This window comes from Rhinoraja longicauda, chromosome 38, assembly GCF_053455715.1.
Source record: "Rhinoraja longicauda isolate Sanriku21f chromosome 38, sRhiLon1.1, whole genome shotgun sequence".
In the NCBI taxonomy this organism is placed as follows: domain Eukaryota; kingdom Metazoa; phylum Chordata; class Chondrichthyes; order Rajiformes; family Arhynchobatidae; genus Rhinoraja; species Rhinoraja longicauda.
This window is the reverse complement of record NC_135990.1, coordinates 7,166,521-7,192,229: the sequence shown is the minus strand read 5'-3', so window position 1 is coordinate 7,192,229 and position 25,709 is coordinate 7,166,521. Positions and strand designations below refer to the sequence as shown.

At 45.7% G+C, this 25,709-nt stretch overlaps 1 protein-coding gene across 1 annotated transcript; it reads right to left on the bottom strand.

The window, feature by feature from the left end:
• Positions 1-88: 88 nt before the first annotated feature.
• Positions 89-25,709, bottom strand: fbxo22 (F-box protein 22). Its single transcript, XM_078429730.1, has 7 exons — positions 25,492-25,709; positions 22,925-23,069; positions 19,956-20,040; positions 18,510-18,623; positions 16,015-16,182; positions 5,253-5,418; positions 89-787 (listed from the first exon to the last, which is right to left on the bottom strand). Exons 1-7 carry the CDS (start codon positions 25,707-25,709, stop codon positions 370-372), a joined length of 1,314 nt encoding a protein of 437 aa, XP_078285856.1. The 3' UTR covers positions 89-369.

Genomic DNA, 25,709 nt, shown 5'->3' with positions numbered 1-25,709 from the left:
TAAAATGCCCCTCCTATCTCACATCTCACAGCCCCTTTGCATTGTTTTCATTCACAGAGGTCATGAAACAATCATTGGATTATTTAACCATGATTAGTCTTACATTTATTGTAATACTGATGAAAAACAAGATCACCAAAGACTACATAATTGATTGAATTGAGAAAGTCGAGTTGAGCTCCTACTCAATGTTTGAACAGATTTTTTAGAGATTACTAAACGATTACTCTACAGGCCAACTTTGGAGATGTTCTTGGCCTGAGCAAATTTATATCGCTGCACGTGAGTATTTGAGGGGGAAAGAATGACCCCGAATTTGCTTGTTCTTGGGCAATCATCAATCCTTGGCGGGCCTCGTGAAGGCGTTCATTATTTAAGAGGGCCAAGGTGAAGAAGCACCATGACGGTTGTGTAACCATGAATTAACTCATCGTATTCCAGAGAGCAGCTGCATTCCCTCAGTGAGAAGTTCTCAGTCACGATACGATCACAGCCAATTTCTCCATTACCAAAAAAGCCGAAGAGCGGCGTGTTTGGGAATTGCTTCCGGAATGCGTCTGCTTCCACGTTCTCCATCATGGAATAGTAGTTCTGGCCCCGGCCAATGCAGGCAAACATGAAGCCCACCGTGTTGTGCTCGGGGATGTTGGCCGCCTTGAGGCGCTTCATCGCAGCCTCTACGTTCTCGGGCGACACCATGTCCTCGTCGAGGAGAATAGATGCTGCCTGGATTTGCTTGCCACTGAACGACAGGCCCACTGTGCCATACATGTGCCGGGCATCAATACTAGAAAGGAGTTGGGGGATAAAAGTAGAATATAATAATAATAATAATAATAATAATGCATTACATTTATATAGCGCTTTTCATATACTCAAAGACGCTTTACAGGGATTTAAAGAACATAGGGAAGTGAATAAATAGATAAATAAGTAAACGAACAGAGAAAGGAGACAGAAGGTGAGGTGACCTTCAGTGGTTGAAGGCAGTACTGAACAGGTGAGACTTCAGTGATGTTTTGAATGTGGTGAGTGAGGAGGAGTCTCTGACGGTTTGGGGTAGTGAGTTCCATAGGGTGGGAGCAGCGATGGAGAAAGCCCTCTCCCCCCAGGATCTGAGTTTGGTCCGGAGGGGGGGGGGATAGGAGATTGGCAGCGGCAGAGCGGAGGGTGCAGGTGGGAGTGTGCCTGTGAAGGAGGTCAGTCAGGTAGGATGGGGCCAGGTTATGGAGGGCTTTGTAGGTCATGAGGAAGATTTTGTACTGGATTCTCTGGGGGGATGGGGAGCCAGTGGAGTTTGTAAAGGACGGGGGTGATATGGTCACGGATCGGGGTGTGGGTGAGTAGATGGGCAGCGGAGTTTTGAATGTATTGAAGTTTACTGATGATTTTTGAGGGTGCGCCATAGAGGAGGCTGTTGCAGTAGTCCAGACGGGAGGTGATGAAGGTGTGGATGATATAGATCATAGATCATCGAAATATAGATCATCAAAATATAGATCATCGAAACTTGATCCAGAGAGAGCCAAGTACAAGCAGTTGTAAAATAACTGACCAGATGCTCATTGCTTTATGCGCGGAGATGGAAAATGGTTCTGTGGTGAGTTACTGATTGCACTGCGCTGGGTCCAAGCAAAAGCGTTTCTAAAGAGGAACAGTCTCTTGCAATCAAGAGGCTGTTGTCTTTCACATCAGAGACCGCTGTTAGAATCAATCTCTCTCTGAGGCATGACAGGCTGGTTGCAGAGTCCCAATCAAAGAGAATAACATGTGGCAGTAATACCCTTTCCCATTCACCCACCCCTCCCCCTTCCCATTCACCCCCCCTCCCCCTTCCCATTCACCCCCCCTCCCACTTCCCATTCACCCCCCCCTCCCCCTTCCCATTCACCCCCCTCCCCCTTCATCCCCCCTCCCCCTTCCCATTCACCCCCCTCCCCCTTCATCCCCCCTCCCCCTTCCCATTCACCCCCCTCCCCCTTCATCCCCCCCTCCCCCTTCCCATTCAACCACCCCTCCCCCTTCCCAGTTCTCCGACAAGTCTGATTGTACCTCTGATTACATTAGATGTCTGCTCTGTTGACACCTTCTCCTAGCCAGTGCTTCTTAAACTATTTCAGAAAATGCTGGAGTAACTCAGCAGGTCAGGCAGCATCTCAGGAGAGAAGGAATGGGTGACGTTTCGGGTCGAGACCCTTCCTCAGACTGAGGAAGGGTCTCGACCCGAAACGTCACCCATTCCTTCTCTCCTGAGAAGCTGCCTGACCTGCTGAGTTACTCCAGCATTCTGTGAATAAATACCTTCGATTTGTGCCAGCATCTGCAGTTATTTTCTTAAACTATTTCAGTGTCATTCACCCTTTAATCACAAAATCTCATTCACCCTCGACTAAATTTTCTTATGTGCTTTGGTAATTTTCGTCTTATTCTCCATTGTGTATAATTTTATATATATTAAGTCATTCACCCTTCTAGTTTCATTCACCCCCAAATAATTTCATTCACCCTTGGGTGAACCATTCAGCAGTTTAAGAAGCACTGTCCTAGCTAACAATGGTCTATTCTACATTTGCCTTCATCTGCATCTCTTTTGATCTCTTGCACTTCCTTATCTCTGTAACTCCCTCTACCCTGACGCTCAGTCTGAAGGGCCTCGACCCGAAACGTCATCCATTCCTTCTGTCTAGTGATGCTGCCTGTTCTGCCTCTTCAGCTTTTTGTGTCTATCTTCAATAGCAATAAAGGTTGCAACCATCCGCTAGAAATATTGCCTACTTTCGAAATAAGAGGTGCTCTGTGGAGAGGTGAAGCTCATTGTTTTGGGGGGAGTGGAAGGAAGTCTTCCTCATCTGAATGCATGGCATCTAAAGGGTTTTCTGAAGACCATGGGCTCTCCTCAGAATGAAATCCCACTCCCCATCCCCTTGGTTAATTCCCAGAATGGCGGGACTGTCATATGTTGAAAGACTGGAGCGACTAGGCTTGTATACACTGGAATTTAGAAGGATGAGAGGAGATCTTATCGAAACGTATAAGATTATTAAGGGGTTGGACACGTTAGAGGCAGGAAACATGTTCCCAATGTTGGGGGAGTCCAGAATAATGGGCCACAGTTTAAGAATAAGGGGTAGGCCATTTAGAACTGAGATGAGGAAAAGCTTTTTCAGTCAGAGAGTTGTGAATCTGTGGAATTCTCTGCCTCAGAAGGCAGAGGCCAATTCTCTGAATGCATTCAAGAGAGAGCTAGATAGAGCTCTTAAGGATAGCGGAGTCAGGGGGTATGGGGAGAAGGCAGGAACGGGGTACTGATTGAGAATGATCAGCCATGATCACATTGAATGGCGGTGCTGGCTCGAAGAGCCGAATAGCCTCCTCCTGCGCCTATTGTCTATTATCTCTCATCTTGACCAGCAATTTCCAATCGCTATCTTGCTTCTTAGACTACTTCTCTAGTCCAAGCTACCTGCTGAATCTACGTCACCCCACTCAGCAAGTGGTCGAGGGGAATAGTTTATAACAAAACCTCCCTGCTTTAGGCAACATTCGCATCACATTGAGACACTGGAAGAAAGTAAATAGGTGATCCCAGACAGGAAAGAATCTGAAACAAACTTGGAAAATGACTTTCCTCATCAACTAAAAATTTGGGGAACATGAACCACTACTGAAAAAGGGCACAACCCCAAAATGTCACCCATCCACGTCCTCTAGAGATGATGCCTGATGTTTGATTTACTCCAGCATTCCGTGTCCCTTGTTTTGATAACCACATGTAAGTATGGCTATGAATTAGAAAGAATACTAGATATAGAATGTAGAACAGTGCAGCACAAGAACAGGCTCATCAGCCCACAATGTCTGTGCCGAACATGATGCCAAGACCATCTCTTATCTACAGATTCGGCTGCTTATTGTCAAGAAAGTAATTCCACTTACAAAAAAAAATGTTTCACTTGAAACCATCAACTCTAACTGCTGCCTTGTACTGTTAAGGTTTGTTCATTCACTGGATGTTCCCATTCCATTAGGTGCAAGGTGCACTGACTCATTTTTGAGCAAGTTCTAACAAGCAATTGACATTTAAAAACACGATGACCACATTTCCCACAAAATGGGAGCAGTACCTACGAACATGGGAACATCTCATTGTGAAAGGAGGCTCTTTAAAGCTTTAAGATGCAGATCTATACTGAAGCAAACCTTTTCAAAGGCTACACTGTTAATGATGACACGTTGATCACTTTATCAACATAATAAATGTAAAATTATTATTACACGATAAATTAAAAAATAAAGAACACAAAACATAAACCACTGAGCCTAGAACAAGCAGTTGAATAAACACACCAAATCGAACTAAATAAACAGTAGAACTAAGTTGCTGTTTACAGAAAAGAACACAAAGTGCTGGAGTGAGTCAACGGGTCAGGCAGCATCTCTGGAGGACAAGGAAGGATGATGTTTTGGGTCGAGACCCTTCTTCAGGCGACTTAGCTGAACACAGCCGCAATTCCAGGCTGGGGGCATCTTGCTTCCCCCAGGCGGCACGGTGGCGCAGCGGTAGAGTTGCTGCCTTACAGCGAATGCAGCGCCGGAGACTCAGGTTCGATCCTGACTACGGGCGCCGTCTGTACGGAGTTTGTACGTTCTCCCCGTGACCTGCGTGGGTTTTCTCCGAGATCTTCGGTTTCCTCCCACACTCCAAAGACGTACAGGTATGTAGGTTAATTGACTGGGTAAATGTAAAAATTGTCCCTAGTGTGTGTAGGATAGTGTTAATGTGCGGGGATCGCTGGGCGGCGCGGACTCAGTGGGCCGAAGGGCCTGTTTCCGCGCTGTATCTCTAAATCTAAAAAAAACGAACTCTTCCTTGGTTATTTCCAAACCGGGTACCTTAATATTATGGACTCTGTCGAAGCATCCCGACCCGAAACATCACCCATTCACGTTCTCCAGAGATGTTGCCTGACTTGCTGCGTTACTCCAGCACGTTGTGCCTTTCTTCCCCGCAAACCAGCATTTGCAGTTCCTTACTTCTACATTCCTCGTGGATTCAACATGACTGTTCAGTTTAGTTTTTAGCGCTGTATCTCTAAATCTAAAATACTAAAAGGAATCATCCTGTTGCACACACGGTTCATTTTCAGGAATGGAATGGATGAATTGCATGAAGACTGAAGAGAAACATTTTCTTTTCAATGTTAATAAGCTACAAGGACAGACAAAGGCCGCGCCGTTAACATTAAACCCACCTTTCAGAACTGGGTGAAAAGACTCGGTCGACAAGACCGCCTACTACAATGGTGTTCCTCACGTTGATAGGCTTGGTGAGTTGCTGTATGAAATCAGCTGCCGGAGGCTTATAAGTGTTGTATCCAAACAGGAGGACAGTGCGTAGGTCTGGGTTATCATGAAGACCTAGGAGAGGAAAAACCAAACGATAAAAATCTTAATCGTGCCGTGAGCTTCAGGGCATTCGTAAGGTTTGGTCGCATGGGTAATCAGTCTTCCGGTGATGTTAGTCAGGACCACTGCTTTGCAGACAATAAGGCGTTGTAGATTTGTAGACAATTAGGTGTTACCACACATATAACAGTTCGTGCAATGCAGTTGGCAGCAACATCAATCTAGTTGTTAGGCACAAAAAGCTGGAGTAACTCAGCGGGACAGGCAGCATCTCTGGAGAGAAGGAATGCTTGGATTACAGTAAATCTTTCTGCATTCTCTCCAAAGACGCTACCTATCCCGCTGAGTTAGACAATAGACAATAGGTGCAGGAGGAGGCCATTCGGCCCTTCGACCCTTTGAGCCAGCACCGCCATTCAATGTGATCATGGCTGATCATTCTCAATCAGTACCCCGTTCCTGCCTTCTCCAGTTACTCCAGCTTTTTGTGCCTATCTTCGGTTTAAACCAGCATCTGCTGTTCCTTCCTGCACATCAATCCAGTTAACCTTTTACAGGTACTGTGTATCTCTACCCATCACAAAGAAAAGCACTAGTTAGTCACCTGGAGGACCCCATTGACAATGATGTTGAATTCCTAGTGTCTACCCAATCAGGCCAACAGATTTCAGAGAAAAAAAACCCCATATTAATGGGGCACTAACTTCTCTTTTATTTTGCATTAAATAAAAAGCAATACGTTCAGCCTTAGCTCAAAGACATATATCCATTTATAAATGCAAATACAATGCACAGCGGAGCCTGCTATTGAGGGCGTGCAGCGTAGGTTTACTAGCTTAATTCCCGGAATGGCGGGACTGTCATATGTTGAAAGACTGGAGCGACTAGGCTTGTATACACTGGGGTTTAGAAGGATGAGAGGGGATCTTATCGAAACGTACAAGATTATTAAGGGGTTAGACACGTTAGAGGCAGGAAACATGTTCCCAATGTTGGGGGAGTCCAGAACCAGGGGCCACAGTTTAAGAATAAGGGGTAGGCCATTTAGAATAGAGATGAGGAAAAACTTTTTCAGTCAGAGAGTTGTGAATCTGTGGAATTCTCTGCCTCAGAAGGCAGTGGAGGCCAATTCTCTGAATGCATTCAAGAGAGAGCTGGATAGAGCTCTTAAGGATAGCGGAGTCAAGGGGTATGGGGAGAAGGCAGGAACGGGGTACTGATTGAGAACGATCAGCCATGATCACATTGAATGGCGGTGCTGGCTCGAAGCGCCGAATGGCCTCCTCCTGCACCTATTGTCTATTGTCTATAAGGCATTGGAGCAAAATTAGGCCATTCAGCCCTCGAGTCTACTCAGCCATTCCATCATGGCTGATCTATTTTTCTCCCTCAACCCCATCCTACCTTTGATACCCCTACTAATCTAGAACCTATCAATCACTGCTTTAAAAATACCCAATGCTCGTCCTCCACCACCGTCTGTGGCAATGAAATCCACAGATTCATTTAGCCACCCTCTGGCTAAAGAATATCCTCATCTCTTTTCTAAAGGTATGTCCTTTTATTCTGAGGCCTCTGGTCCTGGACTCTCCCACTAATAGAAACATCCTCTCCACATCCACTCTATTTTAGCCTTTCTGTAACCTGAAACCAAAGCAGGAAACGTTGGAAAAACTGAGCAGGTTGAACAGCACCTGTGGAGGGAGAGAGTTAATGTTTCATGTTAACATTTGCCCCGTTCTCACTCCACCCAAATTGCTGGGAATTTCAAGCGTTTTGTTCCAGTCCTTCCTTCCTCCATTATTCAGTGCCTGCTCGAGAGAGCAATTGTGACATGCCTGTCTTATTCTTTATGAATTATGTTTCTCAGGGAATGCTAGATGACTGCCAGATCACATGACAGAACACGCACTTCAAAGAAATTCACCGTATGCAAAAGAATGAGAGATGTGACACTATAGAAAAGCCTGAGAGATGTGGTATTGTAGGAATGCAATTCTTCTTTTCCCTCCTGCAGAGAACAGGAGAAAACTACTGAGCAATTTTCTTGTGGCTCGAAATGACCCAGTTTTATTACAAACAGAAAATCCAGGATCAATCACAGATGATTTTCATTTGCAGTGGTAACTACACTCTGATTGTGAGCAGCACTGTGGCAACCTTCCACACTGAAATAACCTCTAGTGTTACAAGTGGTACAAGATACTGTAAAGCACGCTTTCCTGCAGCACCATCCAGTGGCAAGAGATCAGATAATACTGTCACAATGGAGTAGAATTAATTAACAAGCAAACCGGGAAACGTAACGTTCTGGAGGAGCTCGGCGGGTCAGGCAGCATCAGTTGTACAGGGCCCTAGTGAGACCGCACCTGGAGTACTGTGTGCAGTTTTGGTCTCCAAATTTGAGGAAGGATATTCTTGCTACTGAGGGCGTGCAGCGTAGGTTTACTAGGTTAATTCCCAGAATGGCGGGACTGTCGTATGTGAAAGACTGGAACGACTAGGCTTGTATATACTGGGGTTTAGAAGGATGAGAGGGGATCTTATCGAAACGTATAAGATTATTAAGGGGTTGGACACGTTAGAGGCAGGAAACATGTTCCCAATGTTGGGGGAGTCCAGAACCAGGGGCCACAGTTTAAGAATAAGGGGTAGGCCATTTAGAACGGAGATGAGGAAAAAAGTTTTCAGTCAGAGAGTTGTGAATCTGTGGAATTCTCTGCCTCAGAAGGCAGTGGAGGCCAATTCTCTGAATGCATTCAAGAGAGAGCTAGATAGAGCTCTTAAGGAAAGCGGAGTCAGGGGGTATGGGGAGAAGGCAGGAACGGGGTACTGATTGAGAATGATCAGCCATGATCACATTGAATGGTGGTGCTGGCTCGAAGGGCTAAATGGCCTCCTCCTGCACCTATTGTCTATTGTCTATTGCCATCTGGGGAGGGAAAGGACAGTCGATGTTGAGGGTCACCTCTCCGAGGACGAGTCCCGACCTGAAACGTCACCTGTCCATTCCTTCCCCAGTTACTGCCTGACTGCTGAGTTCCTCCGGCACCTTGTTATTTGATTCAAAATTCCAGCCACTGCAGTCTCTTGTGTTTTCCAAAATGGCAACCATTTCTGTTTCCACTCTCCTCATATTTCCTTGTGACACAGGACAGGATTATTCTACCCATCAAATCTATGCCAGCTTTCAGGGCAGTCCCATTCTCCCACCTCCATTTCCCATTAACCTATTCTCTCTCTCTCTCTCTCTCTCTCTCTCTCTCTCTCTCTCTCTCTCTCTCTCTCTCTCACATTAACTCATGATTCTTCAACCACCCACCAACACCAAGTGCAATTCACAGCAGCCAGTTTTTAGATTTTTAGATTTAGAGATACAGCGTGGAAACAGGCCCTTCGGCCCAACGAGTCCGCGCCGCCCAGCGATCCCCGCACATTAACACTATCCTACACACACTAGGGACAATTTTTACATTTACCCAGTCAATTAACCTACAAACCTGTACGTCTTTGGAGTGTGGGAGGAAACCGAAGATCTCGGAGAAAACCCACGCAGGTCACGGGGAGAACGTACAAACTCCGTACAGATGGCGCCCGTAGTCAGAATCGAACCTGAGTCTCCAGCGCTGCATTCGCTGTAAGGTAGCAACTCTACCGCTGCGCTACCGTGGCGCCCAGTTAGCCGACTAACCAACACGAAAGTCTGAAGAAGGGTCTCGACCCGAAACGTCACCCATTCCTTCTCTCCTGAGATGCTGCCTGACCTGCTGAGTTACTCCAGCATTTTGTGAAATAAATACCTTCGATTTGTACCAACATCTGCAGTTATTTTCTTACACAACACGAAAGTTGCAATCACAAAGAAAGTTTACCAATGCCTCAACTTCCTCAAAGGTTTGAGGAGATTCTGAATGTCATCAAATAATCCATTGAATTTCTCTAGCTGTACGGTGGCCAGCAAGCACACTGACCGTTTGTATTAAGGGCCTGCTTTGGTAATCTGAACACTCAAGAACGAAGGTGGCTTCAGAAGGTGGTAGACGTTGCACGGTCCAATCCTGGGATCGACTTCCCCACCATCGAAGGGATTAAGCCCCTGTTCCTTCACCCCGATGGTAGTAACAAAATGAGAGTGTGTAGGCCTTCAATCGGAGGCATGGATGTGTGCACATGCGTGCATTTTGGTCACGTACACGTACACACATTCGTCCGCCCACAGCAGACACTGGCTTCTTTTCAACAACTTGCGCGAAAGGTTCGGAAAAGCAGTCGAACTTTACTTCCCTTGTCAATATACTTAATGGCTCTACATTGCAAAGCAAGATAGCTAAGTCAGTTATAGACCAGATGGAACTCCGATAAAGCAGTCCCCGGGGATTCATTTAAAACTGTCCAAATATTTCCACGATGCATTTAACAGCTGTCAGGAAAGCAGAAACGAGACATTTTTAACCTGCCCATCTAGACTGGATTTAGCAGTGCTGGCCCCAAAAAGGTCTTGACCCAGATTGCACAATGCCCAGAAGCAAAGGCAAAAGAGCCTGGTAATAAATTGGTGTTTCCCCAAAGTATGTCTGACAAAAAGCAGCAAGCTATTCAATCCCCAGTACGTATTACCCAAAGTCTTTGTGAAATTTTGTCCCGTATTTGCAGACTGCTGGTTATCATTCTCAGGGAGACAAATATAATTAGATCCATTTAAATGTATTATGAATGGAAATCAGATACAGCAACGATTTTCACAACAGGGATATCATGGTTGATTTGCTGTAATTAGCTCTTCAGGGTTATAAGTGGTTACATTTTGCAAATGGATGGGAAGGAGCGATTATTAAACATATTTGGTATGAAGTTAGTAAGTGCATCCTTATATTCTTTTATGCATAAATCTGTATGGTTAAAAACTATCATTTCAGCTCTCCCGGTGATTAATTTTGGAAAATTAGTTAACCATCCATCTCAAGTCTAGTGGCAAATACCTCGAGACATAGATCAAGTTAGTCTGAGGGTCAGCCTGAAGAAGGGTCTCGACCCGAAACGTCACCCATTCCATCTCTCCTGAGATGCTGCCTGACCTGCTGAGTTACTCCAGCATTTTGTGAATAAATACCTTCGATTTGTACCAGCATCTGCAGTTATTTTCTTACACTACCTGTCAGCAAGGAGGTGTACTTTTGGTGGAGAATTAGCGCAAGGCCATATCAGCTTTAATCACTAAACAGAGTCTAACCTCAACCGACTTATTTTTAGATTTAGATTTAGAGATACAGCGCGGGAACAGGCCCTTCGGCCCACCGAGTCCGCGCCGCCCAGCGATCCCCGCACATTAACACTATCCTACACACACTAGGGACAATTTTTACATATTACCCAGTCAATTAACCTACATACCCGTACGTCTTTGGAGTGTGGGAGGAAACCGAAGATCTCGGAGAAAACCCACGCAGGTAACGGGGAGAACGTACAAACTCCGTACAGACAGCGCCCGTAGTCGGGATCGAACCTGAGTCTCCGGCGCTGCATTCGCTGTAAGGCAGCAACTCTACCGCTGCGCCACCGTGCCGCCCTGCTCTGCTCTGCTCAGGTAGGACATCCTTTCACCATTGACTTTAGAGAGATACAGCATGGACAAAGGCCCTTCGGTCTACCATGTCCATGCTGACTGGCGATACACTAGCACTACCCTAGAAGCCAATGAACCTACAAACCTGAACATCTCTGGTGTGTGGGAGGAATCTGGAGCACCCGGACAAAACCCACGCGTTCACAGGAAGGGTTGGACATGTTAGAAGCAGGAAACATGTTCCCAATGTTGGGAGAGTCCAGAACCAGGGGCCAGTTTAAGAATAAGGGGTAGGCCATTTAGAACGGAGATGAGGACAAACTTTTTCAGTCAGAGAGTTGTGAATCTGTGGAATTCCCTGCCTCAGAAGGCGGTGGAGGCCAATTCTCTGAATGCATTCAAGAGAGAGCTGGATAGAGCTCTTAAGGATAGCGGAGTCAGGGGGTATGGGGAGAAGGCAGGAACGGGGTACTGATTGAGAATGATCAGCCATGATCACATTGAATGGCGGTGCTGGCTCGAAGGGCCGAATGGCCTCCTCCTGCACCTATTGCCTATAATAATGTTCCTATGGCCCCTGCTGCCATTGTCCTTCTAAGTAGAGAGTGCAGCCTCTGGGAGTTGGAACCAGAGTATCTGCAGGGCATTTTGCAGAGGGTGAGTGCTGTGATACAGAGCACCAAGGGGGAGTGAATGCCAATCAAGCAGATTGCTTCGAACTGGATAGTTTTCAGTGTTGTTTGCAACTGCATTCATCCGGGAAGGTGGAAAGGCTTTGGGATGTCAAGAGGCAAACTACTTACAATCCAAAACCAATATCGCTTCCAAGCATGAAGGTACAGCAACAGATTGCACATCCAAAGAGATGGTTGGTACTTTTTGAGGAAGGGCAACAGGAAAATACTAAAACAAAGTCCTGCTAATCTGGAATCAGAAATGAAGCAGGAAATCCTCAGCTTTTCAGAAACCGGTGGAGAGCGAGGGGAAAAGACAAAGCTAAAATATCAGATGGAGAATCTTTTGCCACAATTGAGAATAATTAGAGGTAAAGCAAGCTGATGGGTGGGGAACAAGGAAGAGGAAGAACAGAAAAGGGCGAACAGAAAAGGGCAGATACATGAAGGGGTAGATTAATCTCCATCGGATGGTGCCACCACAGTGGCCGCCTCGCCAGCAGTCTGTGTATCCTTTCTACTGTTTCATTATTTTAAGTCTGTGTTAAAAGTATGTTTTAGTGTTTCTTGGTTTGTTTTATGTGGGGATGGGGGAGGGGGGGAAATTGGGGGAAACTTTTTTTTCAATCTCTTACCTCGATGGAGGTGCGATTTTTCTCTGTCGTATCTCCGTCCCCTAACACCGGGAGTGGTGCGGCCTTTCTTGGAGACCGGCCCGGCACTTCGTGCCGCGGGCACGGCGCGGACTTTAACATGGGAGCTTGCCGAGGATCGACTGTGGAGGGCTCCAACCGCGGGGCCGGTGGACTTTAACACCGTGAAGCCCGCGGTCTCTGGTGAGAAGAGGCCGACTCGGGAGCTCCATGCCGCGGAGAGCTTTTTCAACCGTTCCCGACGCGGGGAATTCCGATCATCCCGGCGCGAGGGCCTCGGGCAGTCGGCAGCGGCGACTGCGGACGGTTCAACAGCCCCGACCGCGGGTGAACAAAGAGGAAGGTGATTGAACTTTATTACCTTCCATCACAGTGAGGAATGTGGAATCCGCATGTGGTGGATGTTTATGTTAAATTTTACTTTATGTGGCTGTGTGTCTTGTTGCTTTTCACGTAGTATGGCTGTATGGTAACTCAAATTTCACTGCGCCTTAATTGATACACGTGACAATAAATTGATCTTGAAATCTTGAAGCTGAAACAATTAAAGGTATGATGGATCAAGATAATATAAGCGGACATAAATGCACAATTATTATCTAAATTCACCAATGAAAATATATTCAGAATGCTGGAAATCTGAAATCACTGCCTAAAATGCTGAGTATCTGAGTCCAAAAGGCAGGAAGTTTGGAGGATGGGTTGCTATTTAAAGAGTTTACATTGAGCAAACTCAAGGTAATAATTGGTTTGTCTAGATTTATTTCCTTCCTTCATTTCAGTATTATTATGGATTGCAAACAAATTGCACAGTTAAGATTCTAGTCAAAATGTATAGATCCTTCCACACTGCCCGACTGTAGATACAAGTTCAGCAAGTTGAGGAGTAGAAAATTCTTCTTCAATTAAATACATAAAAACGCTTAAATAGCTGTTTAATAGATGTTTGCCATACCCTGTCAATGGGACCACGTTTCCATAAGAGAGTACAATGCACAGCTGCACAGTGTGTATATGCGCAGATATAAAGAACAAATTTATTTCCCCGTGCTTTTATATCCATTACTACGGCCAATTTCCGTTTCAAGATGTGTTGCTTTTGGCAGTAACAGGCCTTCTGTGTTTAAACTTTAACATGTTAAATATTTGGAAATACCAGGGCTATATCAGTTCCTGCGGAGAGCTTCATAGAGCACGTCGCCAGGAATTAGAAGCCTCGTTTCGAGGATGGATGAGTTACAACAGGCTCAGTGCATTTAAGCAGCCCAATATTCCACTGTTTCATTTGCTTACAACCCAGCGGTATGAATATTGATTTCTCGAACTTCAAGTAACCCTTGCATCGCCTATCCCTCCGTCCCTCTCCCACCATAGTCGTCGTACTAGTTTCACTGTCATCCTGTTGAGTTTCACTGTCTGTATAACTCATTATCACCTCCCCCTCAGCCAACAATGGATCACTGTGGGCTCCACCTTTCTTTGATCATCGGTACTTTTTGCATATCTTTCATTCATTTGTTCTAGAAACATAGAAACATAGAAAATAGGTGGAGTAGGCCATTCGGCCCTTCGAGCCTGCACCGCCATTCAATATGATCATGGCTGATCATCCAGCTCAGTAACCTGTACGTGCCTTCTCTCCATACCCCCTGATCCCTTTAGCCACAAGGGCCACATCTAACTACCTCTTAAATATAGCCAATGAACTGGCCTCAACTACCTTCGGTGGCAGAGAATTCCACAGACTCACCACTCTCTGTGTGAAAAAATGTTTTCTCATCTCGGTCCTAAAAGACTTCCCCCTTATCCTTAAGCTGTGACCCCTGGTTCTGGACTTCCCCAACATCGGGAACAATCTTTCCGCATCTAGCCTCTCCAACCCCTTAAGAATTGTATATGTTTCTATAAGATCCCCCCTCAGTCTTCTAAATTCCAGCGAGTATAAGCCTCGTCTATCCAATCTTTCTTCATATGAAAGTCCTGCCATCCCAGAGGTCAATCTGGTGAACCTTCTCTGTACTCCCTCTAAGGCTAGAATGTCTTTCCTCAGATTAGGAGACCAAAACTGTACACAATACTCCAGATATTCTATATCTACATCTCCATCCAGTTTCTCTTTCCCCCTGACTTTCCCCTGATGGGTCTCAACCCGAAACGTCACCTATTCCTTTTCACCAGAGATGTTGCCTGACCCGCTGAGTTACTCCAGCTTTTTGTGTCTATCTTCGAGGTAAGCCAGCATCCGCAGTTCCTTCCTACACATTCCACTGTTAGTCTTTTCCCTTCTAACCACCCACCATGGGAGCAGACAAGCCTAATTACACTGTAGGTGGAACGTGACAGCAGTACAAATATCAAACGACGATTATTGAAACATTGAAAAATAGGGCGGCAGTGACACAGTGCGTGAGAGACCCGGGTTCAACCTTGACTGAGGGTACTATCTGTATGGAGTTTGTACATTCTTCCTGTGACCCCTTGGGTTTTCTCTGGGTGCTCTGGTTTCCCCCCACACTGAAGTGCAGGTTTGTAGGTTAATTGGCTTCTGTAAATTGTGTTGTGTGCAGAACGAGAACTATTGTGCGCATGAACGCTGGTCAGCGCGATCGCGGTGGGCCACTGGGCCTGTTTGCACGTTGTATCTCAAAAAAAAGATACAGGCCCTTCAGCCCACTGAGTTTGAAACAACCACCGATCACCCACTTGTGCTAGTTCTAAGTCTTTTGACTGAGGTACAAGTAATCCTTGGGCGGCACGGTGGCGCAACGGTAGAGTTGCTGCCTTACAGCGAATGCAGCGCCTGAGACTCAGGTTCGATCCTGACTACAGGTGCTGTCCGTATGGAGTTTGTACGTTCTCCCCGTGACCTGCGTGGGTTTTCTCCGAGATCTTCGGTTTCCTCCCACACTCCAAAGACGTACAGGTTTGTAGGTTAATTAGCTTGGTGAATGTAAAAATTGTCCCTAGTGGGTGTAGGATAGTGTTAATGTGCGGGGATCGCTGGGCGGCGCGGACCCGGTGGGCCGAAGGGCCTGTTTCCGCGCTGTATCTCTAAATCTAAAAAAAAATCTAAATCCCTGGACTTTAAATAATTGAGTTTCCTCTGCCACTAATTTGATTAATTTAACAATGCCCTGGTGAACTTCAGTCACAGTAGCTAAACAAAAGCAATCCTTGGAAAATAAAAGAAATGCTGATGGCGACACAGGAAAACTGCAGATGCTGGAATTGAGCAAAACACGAAGTGCTGGAGGAACTCAGCGGGTCAGGCAGCATCTGTGGAGGGAATTGACAGATAACATTTTGGGTTGGGACCCTTCATCAGACTCTAGAAATGCATTGTGTAAGAAGGAACTGCAGATGCTGGTTTAAACCGAAGATAGACACAAAAAGCTAGAGTAACTCAGCGGGTCAGGCAGCATCTCTGGAGAGACTGTCCCGCTGAGTTACTCCAACTTTTTGTGTCTACCTTCTAGAAATGCCTTGTCTGAAGAAGGGTGACTTCTGAGGAAGGGTCACCACCTGTAACCTCACATATCCATGTTCTCCGGAAATCCTGCCTGACCCAGACTAACTTTGAGTCCTTTTGTGCAACCAACGTCAGCAACTCCTGGTTTCTAAAAATGCATCGTTATTTTGTGCTTGGAATGTACTCCTGATTCTTCAACGCAGTTTCAAATTGTCTCAATTAGCACAGGTGAAGGGAGAGAGTACTTACCTGCTGCTTGGAGCTTTCTTTGATCTAAAGTGTTATTCTTCAAATCTTTGTTCGACAGGTGGAAGCATTTCACCGTCACCCCTTCAATTTTGGGCAGGAGCAGAGCAAATCCTGCAATTCCATCTTCCATCTCGAGCGGCCTCTGCTTGCCATCGCCCATTGGAGTATCTGAAAGGCAAGATACCCCAGCAATAGGTTTGATATCACAAAACACCAACAAATGTCGATTTGATATAAACAAAATTATTTTTAAAAGTTTAGAATGAAAATCCTTTCAATAACATGGGCTACAATAATATAGAAATTCTGGGCAAAAGATTGTTCTTTACAGTGAAGTTTGAAACCTCCCGCTGCTAAATTTCCACCTAGCTAAAGTATTGACCAACTGAGCAGCAAAAGAGAAGGATTTATTAACAACATTTTACCAATATTTAATAAAGTTCTCTTACAACTAATGGAACAACCTATACGCTGAAATAACTCAAATTCTGCAAAATTCCTTCAAGTTTCTGGAAGTTAATACAATGTTTCTAACTATATGCATACTTACACAAATGACAATTATTTTACATAAATGCCAGAGTTTAATATAATGGCTTAACAAGTTGTTCTTAACAGTTGCATAAGCGATTGTGTTTGTAAAATTTGATGTTATAAGAATACTCCATTTCAAATTCCATGATTAAAAAGTTAATTTTTGAAGATATCTTAAGAGAAATTCTACAAGGTGGTTTATTACTGCTTCACTTTTTCTATCTTTTGGGAAATGGTACTCAATTGAATGACTTGACAAAAAGATAGTAATTATAACCCCTCAGATTGCAGACCAGAAAGATATGAGTATCAGAGAAACAGACTGTAAAATTAAATATTACCAATCCCAGGAATACAATCAGGTACTCTCTGAACATATGTACACCCTCCTAGTCAAACTGCAGTTCAAAACATTAGGGCCCTGGCAGCACTTTGAGACCACATACGCCTCATTTTCCTCAAGTCATTTTGTCCTTAAGAATAGCTTTGGAAAATTCACATCCAGGCTAAAGATTGCACAGGTATTCACAGATATTATGAGATATTATGGGATTTCTAAACAATCTCAACTACTGAGCATTTATTCACAAAATGCTGGAGTAACTCAGCAGGTCAGGCAGCATCTCGGGAGAGAAGGAATGGGTGACGTTTCGGATCGAGACCCTTCCTCAGACTGAGGAAGGGTCTCGACCCGAAACGTCACCCATTCCTTCTCTCCCGAGATGCTGCATGACCTGCTGAGTTACTCCAGCATTTTGTGAATAAATACCTTCGATTTGTACCAGCATCTGCAGTTATTTTCTTCAACTACTGAGCAAGCCTTCCTCCATTTTGTGCAATCACAGTACTTTTATGGGTCCGAGAATCAAGTGAAACCACTTAGGTTCTGAAATACAAGGTCTTTCTGAATGCAAATCATAACATTTATGGTCTTGTTTAGCAAAATGTTAGGGTGAAAAGGCCAAAGTGATATCTTCTTTTTTTGCTTGACAGAGCATCTCCCAGGTTTTGTGGGGAGAGCAGAGGGGGATAATAGTGGGGAATATTTGCCTTGAAACGCAAAAACTGGAGAATTTTGTTGCAATGCCTCCACAAGTACAGTAAACTGACCCAGTTAGACAACTGTTAAGAACAACCTGTTAAGTCGCTACATTAGTGTAGGAGTCTGAAGTCGGGTCTCAACCCGAAAAGTCACCTATTCCTTTTCTCCAGAGATGCTGCCTGACCCGCTGAGTTACTCCAACTTTTTGTGTCCATAAGTCGTTACATTAAACTGCGACATTTATGCAAAGAATTTGTCATTGCATAAGTATGCGTGTGCTAAGAAACATTGAGAACTCAGTACCTTTTAAATGAACAGGTGTCCTTTCTGTGTACATGCGGAATATATAGAGTCTAAGGTCACATTGGCTTTTATACTATTCACCAACATCATGATCCATGTGTCCCCTAAAATGATGGATCCACATATACACCATACCTCTTGAACTCCAGTTAACAAAAGTTTGTTGGTCTCAGATTTAAAATTAATTGCTCATGCACCAACCACCATTTACGCAAGAGTTCAAATTTTTATTTTCCCTTTACATCCAGAATTATGGTCATCTATGGACTATTCATAACACTGAGGTCCAATACAGTCTGATTAAAGAGAAATCAAAATTTTTCAACGAGGTAGATGGGAGGTCAGGACCGCTAAGGGGAGTATTTATTATCTGCCAGTCTGAAGAAGGGTCTCGACCCAAAACGTCCCCCATTCCTTCTCTCCAGAGATGCTGACTGTCTTGCTGAGTTACTCCAGCATTTAGTGTCTATTAAATGACTTGATCGGATAGCATGAAAAATAATGTTTTTCACTGTACCTCGGTACGCGTGACAATAACAAAACCTAAACCTAAACACAGTTTAATATTACAAGCAACTGCACGAGCTACAAGGCACTCCTAAGAGAAGCCACTTACAGACAATTCCAGGGCAACTGACTCCCAATAACTTGCAATCCACTGGCAGAAGTTTCTCAAACCTTGTGGCCACTTCTGCATCTTTACTTTTCATTGCAGATTCACCTCTTCGCCCTGTGGAGGTAAGACCACAAAAAGAAAGAAAATTATTAACAATGGCCAAACATATACATCCAGTAAAGTAAATAATAGACAACCATGTGGCACGGCAATAAAGCAATCGGCAGCTAGACTACATTATATTGGGCGGCCGCTGCAAACAAACTTTTATCAAATGAGCAACAATAAAGATATAATGTCATGAAAATGGTTTCAATCTAAACCAATTTTAATTTAATAAATCTTAATTTAAGAGGGGAGAGTTGTAAAATGGTCTCAAAACTGTTGCCTAGCTGAGCACAGCACTGGGATGTAACAGTACAGCACAAGAATAGCCCCTCTGGTCCAATGTCTGTGCCAAGCATGATGCCAAGACCAATTCTTATCGACCTTCATATAATCCATATCCCTCCATTTCCATATCCATGTCCCAACCAAAAAGTCTCCTAAATGCCACTATAGTATCTGCCTCTGCCACCACTCGTGGCAGCACATTCCAGGCACTGTGTAAAAGCTCTTGCCCCATGTATATCCTTTATACTTTGCCCTAAACCTAGTATTTTATTTTCCCGTTTTCCCGTTCTCCCTGTAACCGCGTGTGTTTCCTCTGGGTGCTCAGTTTTCTCCCACATCCCAAAGACGTGCAGATTTGCAGGTTAGTTGGCCTCTGGAAATTGCTCCTCGTGTGCAGGGAGAGGATGTGAAATTGGGATAGAAACATAGAAAATAGGTGCAGGAGTAGGCCATTCGGCCCTTCGAGCTTGCACCGCCATTCAATATGATCATGGCTGATCATCCAGCTCAGTAACCTGTACCTGCCTTCTCTCCATACCCCCTGATCCCTTTAGCCACAAGGGCCACATCTAACTCCCTCTTAAATATAGCCAATGAACTGGCCTCAACTACCTTCTGTGGCAGAGAATTCCACAGACTCACCACTCTCTGTGTGAAGAAATGTTTTCTCATCTCGGTCCTAAAAGACTTCCCCCTTATCCTTAAACTGTGACCCCTGGTTCTGGACTTCCCCAACATCGGGAACAATCTTCCCGCATCTAGCCTCTCCAACCCCTTAAGAATTTTATATGTTTCAATAAGATCCTTATTGAATAACATAGCATTGGATAACATAGCACTGGTGTGAACAGGTGACCAATGGTCAACGTCGACTCAGTGGGCCGAAGGGCCTGTTTCCACGCTGTATCTAAAACTAAAATCACTGAATTCAAATATATTTATTTAAAATCCACAGATAACGTAAAATGAACATCTACTAAGCTTATTTTCTCAGGCAGAAAGACAATAAACTCCTCATAGGAATGTCCTGTGGATATTTTAAAAATGGTTTACCTTTCCTCCTTCTACTGGAACTCTGTACGCAGAAGGTATCAGTGCCAGCCATATAAAGCACTATCTCAGGCAGTACAAATACCTCCTGTGCAAAAGAAAGATAATGTTTACAGGATTGGGCTAAAGCCAGAATATTACTTTTTACATTGAAAATCAAAAAAAAAACTACAGATGCTGGATACCTACAATAAAAAATAAATGTTAACAACACAAAGTCAGGCAGCATCTGTGAGGGAGAAAGAGAATTAACAGTTGCAGTTGGGGGCGGCACGGTGGCGCAGCGGGAGTTTTAGATTTTAGATTTAGAGATACAGCGCAGAAACAGGCCCTTTGGCCCACCAAGTCCACGCCGCCCAGCGATCCCCGCACATTAACACTATCCTACACACACTAGGGACAATTTTTACATTTACCCAGTCAATTAACCTACATACCTGTACGTCTTTGGAGTGCGGGAGGAAACCGAAGATCTCGGAGAAAACCCACGCAGGTCACGGGGAGAACGTACAAACTCCGTACAGACGGCGCCCGTAATCAGGATCGAACCTGAGTCTCCGGCGCTGCATTCGCTGTAAGGCAGCAACTCTACCGCTGCGCCACCGTGCTAGAGACCTGGGTTCAATCCTGACTACGGATGCTGTCGGTACGGAGTTTGTACGTTCTCATTGTGACCATGTGGGTTTTCCCCGGATGCTCCAGTTTCCTCCCACATTCCAATGATGTACAGACTTGTAGGTTAAATGGATCTGGTACAAAAAAATGTAAATTGTCCCCAATGTGTAGGATAATGTTAGTGTACGGGGATTGCTGGTCGGCGTGGACTCAGTGGGCCGAAGGGCCTGTTTCCTCGCTGTATCTCTAAATTAAACTAAAACTAAACTAAACTGAAAGAGAAAATGGAGAATAAAGAATGGATGGATAGGACATAGACATAGAAAATAGGTGCAGGAGTAGGCCATTCGGCCCTTCGAGCCTGCACCGCCATTCAACATGATCATGGCTGATCATCCAACTCAGTATCCCGTACCTGCCTTCTCTCCATACCCCCTGATCCCTTTAACCACAAGGGCCACATCTAACTCCCTCTTAAATATAGCCAATGAACTGGCCTCAACTACCTTCTGTGGCAGAGTATTCCACAGATTCACCACTCTCTGTGTGAAAAAAAACGTTCTCATCTCGGTCCTAAAAGACTTCCCCCTTATCCTTAAACTGTGACCCCTTGTTCTGGACTTCCCCAACATCGGGAACAATCTTCCTGCATCTAGCCTGTCCAACCCCTTAAGAATTTTGTAAGTTTCTATAAGATCCCCCCTCAATCTTCTAAATTCCAGCGACAAAAGAACATCGCTGATATTATGAGGCCAGGGTGCAGAACTGCAGATGCTGCTTTATCAAGGAAAGTCACAAAGTGCTGGAGTAACTCAGCAGGTCAATTAGGATCCCTGTAGAATGGATGGGTGACGTTTAGTGTCGGGACCCTTCTTCAGCCCGAGGGTTGCCTGGGTAATTCCTTATGTTTACAGAGACATTTGGTTAATAGATTAACAAAGACAATTAGAGGGAAAACAAACAAGGAACAAACTGAAGAAGGGTCTCGACCTGAAACGTCACCCATTAGAGACTGAAGAAGAGACTCGACCCAAAACATCATCCATTCCTTCTCTCCAGAGATGTTGCCTGTCCCACTGAGTTACTCCAGCATTTTGTGTCACTCTTCGATTTAAACCAGCATCTTCAGGTCTTTCCTATACAAGGAACATATCAAAGCTATTATAAGAAAATAACTGCAGATGCTGGTACAAATCGAAGGTATTTATTCACAAAATGCTGGAATAACTCAGCAGGTCAGGCAGCATCTCAGGAAAGAAGGAATGGGTGACGTTTCGGGTCGAGACCCTTCTTCAGACCCTTCTTCAAACGTCACCCATTCCTTCTCTCCTGAGATGCTGCCTGACCTGCTGAGTTACTCCAGCATTTTGTGAATAAATATCAAAGCTATCAAATGCAAATCAGGTATTTATTTCACAAAATACTGGAGTAACTCAGCAGGTCAGGCAGCATCTCGGGAGAGAAGGAATGGGTGACGTTTCAGGTCGAGATCCTTCTTCAGACTGAAAATGCAAATGCAAATGCAAATAAAAATGCAAATGCAAATGAAAATGCAAATCAGAGTCATTACTGCAACCTGAATATGAAAGAGAAATGTTTGAAATGTCTGAAAGATCAGGGAGCATTTGTGGCACAATTAATTTCATTGTGAAATGTTTATTTGCTTAAGTGACAATAAATATCCATTGAACCATTGAGACTCTGAGCTTTCAGTTGCCAATCATTTTCAGTCTCTATCCTGCTCCTACTCAGACCCTTCTCTCTGGGATGACCTACATTGTTCTAAGGAAGCCCGACGTAAGATTGTGGAACAATTCATCTTCTATCTGGTAACTTTCAGGGGCTCAACAATGACCAGTTCAGATAACTTGCTTTTTCCTCTTTAAAACAGATCTGGCCGGTTCTGATGCAAGATTGTCCATCTGCAATATTAACTCAGTGTTTCGTTCTCCACACACACACACTACCTGGTCAGTTGGCCATTCCTGCTTTTGGGTTCAGGGACAGATCTAATTGACAATTAATTGCTTCAACAAGTGCTTTAATTTGTTACCTTTCTAATTTTCACCGAACTGTCTGGTTAATCTATTAACCAGACAGTTCTAGACACATCCAGACCTCCTGGGCAAATCCTGGCCTCAATGATCACCTTTTTCCTCTGCTCTGATTATTCTCCCCGCAACTTGCGTTAACTTGTCTCACTTTCTTTGTTCTCACAAAAAAATGTTTGACCAGAAACATTGACTGTTTCTCTTTCCTCGACTTCTGCCCAACCTGCTGAGCGTTTTCAGTATTTTCTCTCTTAATTTCCGATTTCCAGCACCATCTTTTTTTTTTTTTTTTGTTGCAACATTTACCTCCAGTTCCTCCATCATTTTCTTCACCAGAAAGTGTTGGCCATGTTCCTCGTCTACGTAGGTATGGCCTTTGGTTGTAATCCATGACAGTCTTCGGTGTCTCCTCAAGACCCTTCGTGCACAGTCACTCCACAGCCTGCACACACTGAGACACACGTGGCAAATGCAGAACAAGAAGTGATGGCATGGTTTACGAGCAGTCTGGGGAAGACTGCTTGTTGGGGAATGAAGGAGTGTTTGAGAGGGGCATGGGTGACCAGTTACTAAGGGATGGGATGAGAGGGGGCTAATTTTCAAGGGTATGTGGGACACTGGTTGCTGGGGAATTATGGATCTGTTGAGAAAACATTTCTTCACACAGAGAGTGGTGAGTCTGTGGAATTCTCTGCCACAGAAGGTAGTTGAGGCCAGTTCATTGGCTATATTTAAGAGGGAGTTAGATGTGGCCCTTGTGGCTAAAGGGATATCATATCATATATATACAGCCGGAAACAGGCCTTTTCGGCCCTCCAAGTCCGTGCCGCCCAGCGATCCCCGCACATTAACACTATCCTACACCCACTAGGGACAATTTTTACATTTACCCAGCCAATTAACCTACATACCTGTACGTCTTTGGAGTGTGGGAGGAAACCGAAGATCTCGGAGAAAACCCACGCAGGTCACGGGGAGAACGTACAAACTCCTTACAGTGCAGCACCCGTAGTCAGGATCGAACCTGAGTCTCCGGCGCTGCATTCGCTGTAAAGCAGCAACTCTACCGCTGCGCTACCGTGCCGCCCGGATCAGGGGGTATGGAGAGAAGGCAGGTACAGGTTACTGAGCTGGATGATCAGCCATGATCATATTGAATGGCGGTGCAGGCTCGAAGGGCCGAATGGCCTACTCCTGCACCTATTTTCTATGTTTCTATGTTTCTATGTTGACAGGGGATGGGGGGAGCGGGTGCCAGTGGGATGGGAACATCGGTTGCTGAGGGTAGGAAAAAAACTGCAGATGCTGGTTTAAATCGAAGGTAGACACAAAATGCTAGAGTAACTCAGCTGATCAGGCAGCATCTCTGGAGAGAAGGAATGGGTGATGTTTTGGGTTGAGACCCTTCAGACTGATGTCAGGGGAGGGATCAGGACAAAGATAGGATGTAGTAGGAGACAGGAAGACTCATCGGAGAACTGGGAAGCGGGATGGGATAGACAGGGAAAGCAGAGGCTATCTGAAGTTGGAGAAGTCAATGTTCATACCACTGGGGTGTAAACGACCCAAGCGAAATATGAGGTGCTGTTCCTCCAATTTGTGGTGGGCCTCACTCTGACAATGGAAGAGGCACAGGACAGAAAGGTCAGATTGGGACTGGGAGGGGGAGTTGAAGTGCTGAGCCACCAGGAGATCAGGTTGGTTAAGGCGGACTGAGCAGAGGTGTTGAGCGAAACGATTGCCGAGCCTGTGCTTGGTCTCGCCGATGTAGAGAAGTTGACATCTGGAACAGCGGATACAATAGATGAGGTTGGAGGAGGTGCGGGTGAACCTCTGCCTCACCTGGAATGACTGTTTGGGTCCTTGGATGGAGTCGAGGAGGGAGGTAAAGGGACAGGTGTTGCATCTCCTGCAGTTGCAGGGGAAAGTACCTGGGGAGGGGGTGGTTTGGGTGGGAAGGGACAAGTGGACTAGGGAGTTACAGAGGGAACAGTCTCTGCGGAAAGCAGAAAGGGGTGGAGATGGGAAGATGTGGCCAGTAGTGGGATCCTAGTGGATCCTACTATATCTTATCTTTGTCCCGTCCCCTCCTCTGACATCAGTCTGAAGAAGGGTCTCGACCCGAAACGTCACCCATTCCTTCTCTCCCGAGATACTGCCTGACTTGCTGAGTTACTCCAGCATTTTGTGTCTACCTTTGATTTAAACCAGCTAGGGGGATATTGGGGGGATGTGGGGGAGTGGTTGCTACAGGGATATTGGGGGATGGAGACCGGTTGTTAGGGGGATATTGGGGGGATGTGGGGGAGCGGTTGCTAGGGGGATATTGGGGGAATGGGGGAGCGGTTGCTAGGGGGATATTGGGGTAATGGGGGGAGCGGTTGCTAGGGGGATATTGGGGGGATGTGGGGGAGCGGTTGCTAGGGGGATATTGGGGTAATGGGGGGAGCGGTTGCTAGGGGGATATTGGGGGATGCGGTTGCTAGGCGGATATTGGGGGGATACCGGTTGCTAGGGGGATATTGGGGGGATGCGGTTGCTAGGGGATATTGGGGGGAGCGGTTGCTAAGGGAATATTGGGGGGATGGGGAGCGGTTGCTAGGGGGATATTGGGGGATGCGGTTGCTAGGGGGATCATGGGGGGATGGGGGACCGGTTGCTAAGGGGATGGAGACCGGTTGCTAGGGGGATATTGAGGGGGGCGGTTGCTAGGGGGATGGGGGAGCGGTTGCTAGGGGGATGGGGGAGCAGTTGCCAGGGGGATATTGGAGGGATGGGGGAGCGGTTGCTAGGGGGATGGGGAGCGGTTGCTAGGGGCATCAGGCCTGTGTCAGGGAGGCAGGCCAGAAGGGCCCCGGAGCCCCTGGAGTTACCTGGCGCTTCTCTGCAGCGACTTGGTGGGCAGGCAGAAGAAGATCTGCTCCACCACCTCGGCCACGGTGCTCAGCACTGAGCCGCCACTCCGCAGCTCGGCGACGTCCATGGCCGGCAGCGCTTCACTTCCGGGCAGCGGGCGGAAGTCAGGTGGTTCCCGGCCGCGGGGCCGCGTCACCAGCGGGGCGGAAGCGACGGCGGCGGTGCCAGTGCGCAT

What these genes read in the sequence shown, in the direction of transcription:
- fbxo22 (XM_078429730.1), bottom strand. Translation starts at nt 25,709, where the DNA reads ATGCGCACTGGCACCGCCGCCGTCGCTTCCGCCCCGCTGGTGACGCGG. An exon ending in TTCCAGTAGAAGGAGGAAAG is followed by an intron (nt 18,624 to 19,955) that starts GTAAACCATTTT and finishes TTACCTCCACAG; the next exon opens with GGCGAAGAGGTGAATCTGCA. An exon ending in TTTTCACCCAGTTCTGAAAG is followed by an intron (nt 788 to 5,252) that starts GTGGGTTTAATG and finishes ACTCCTTTCTAG; the next exon opens with TATTGATGCCCGGCACATGT.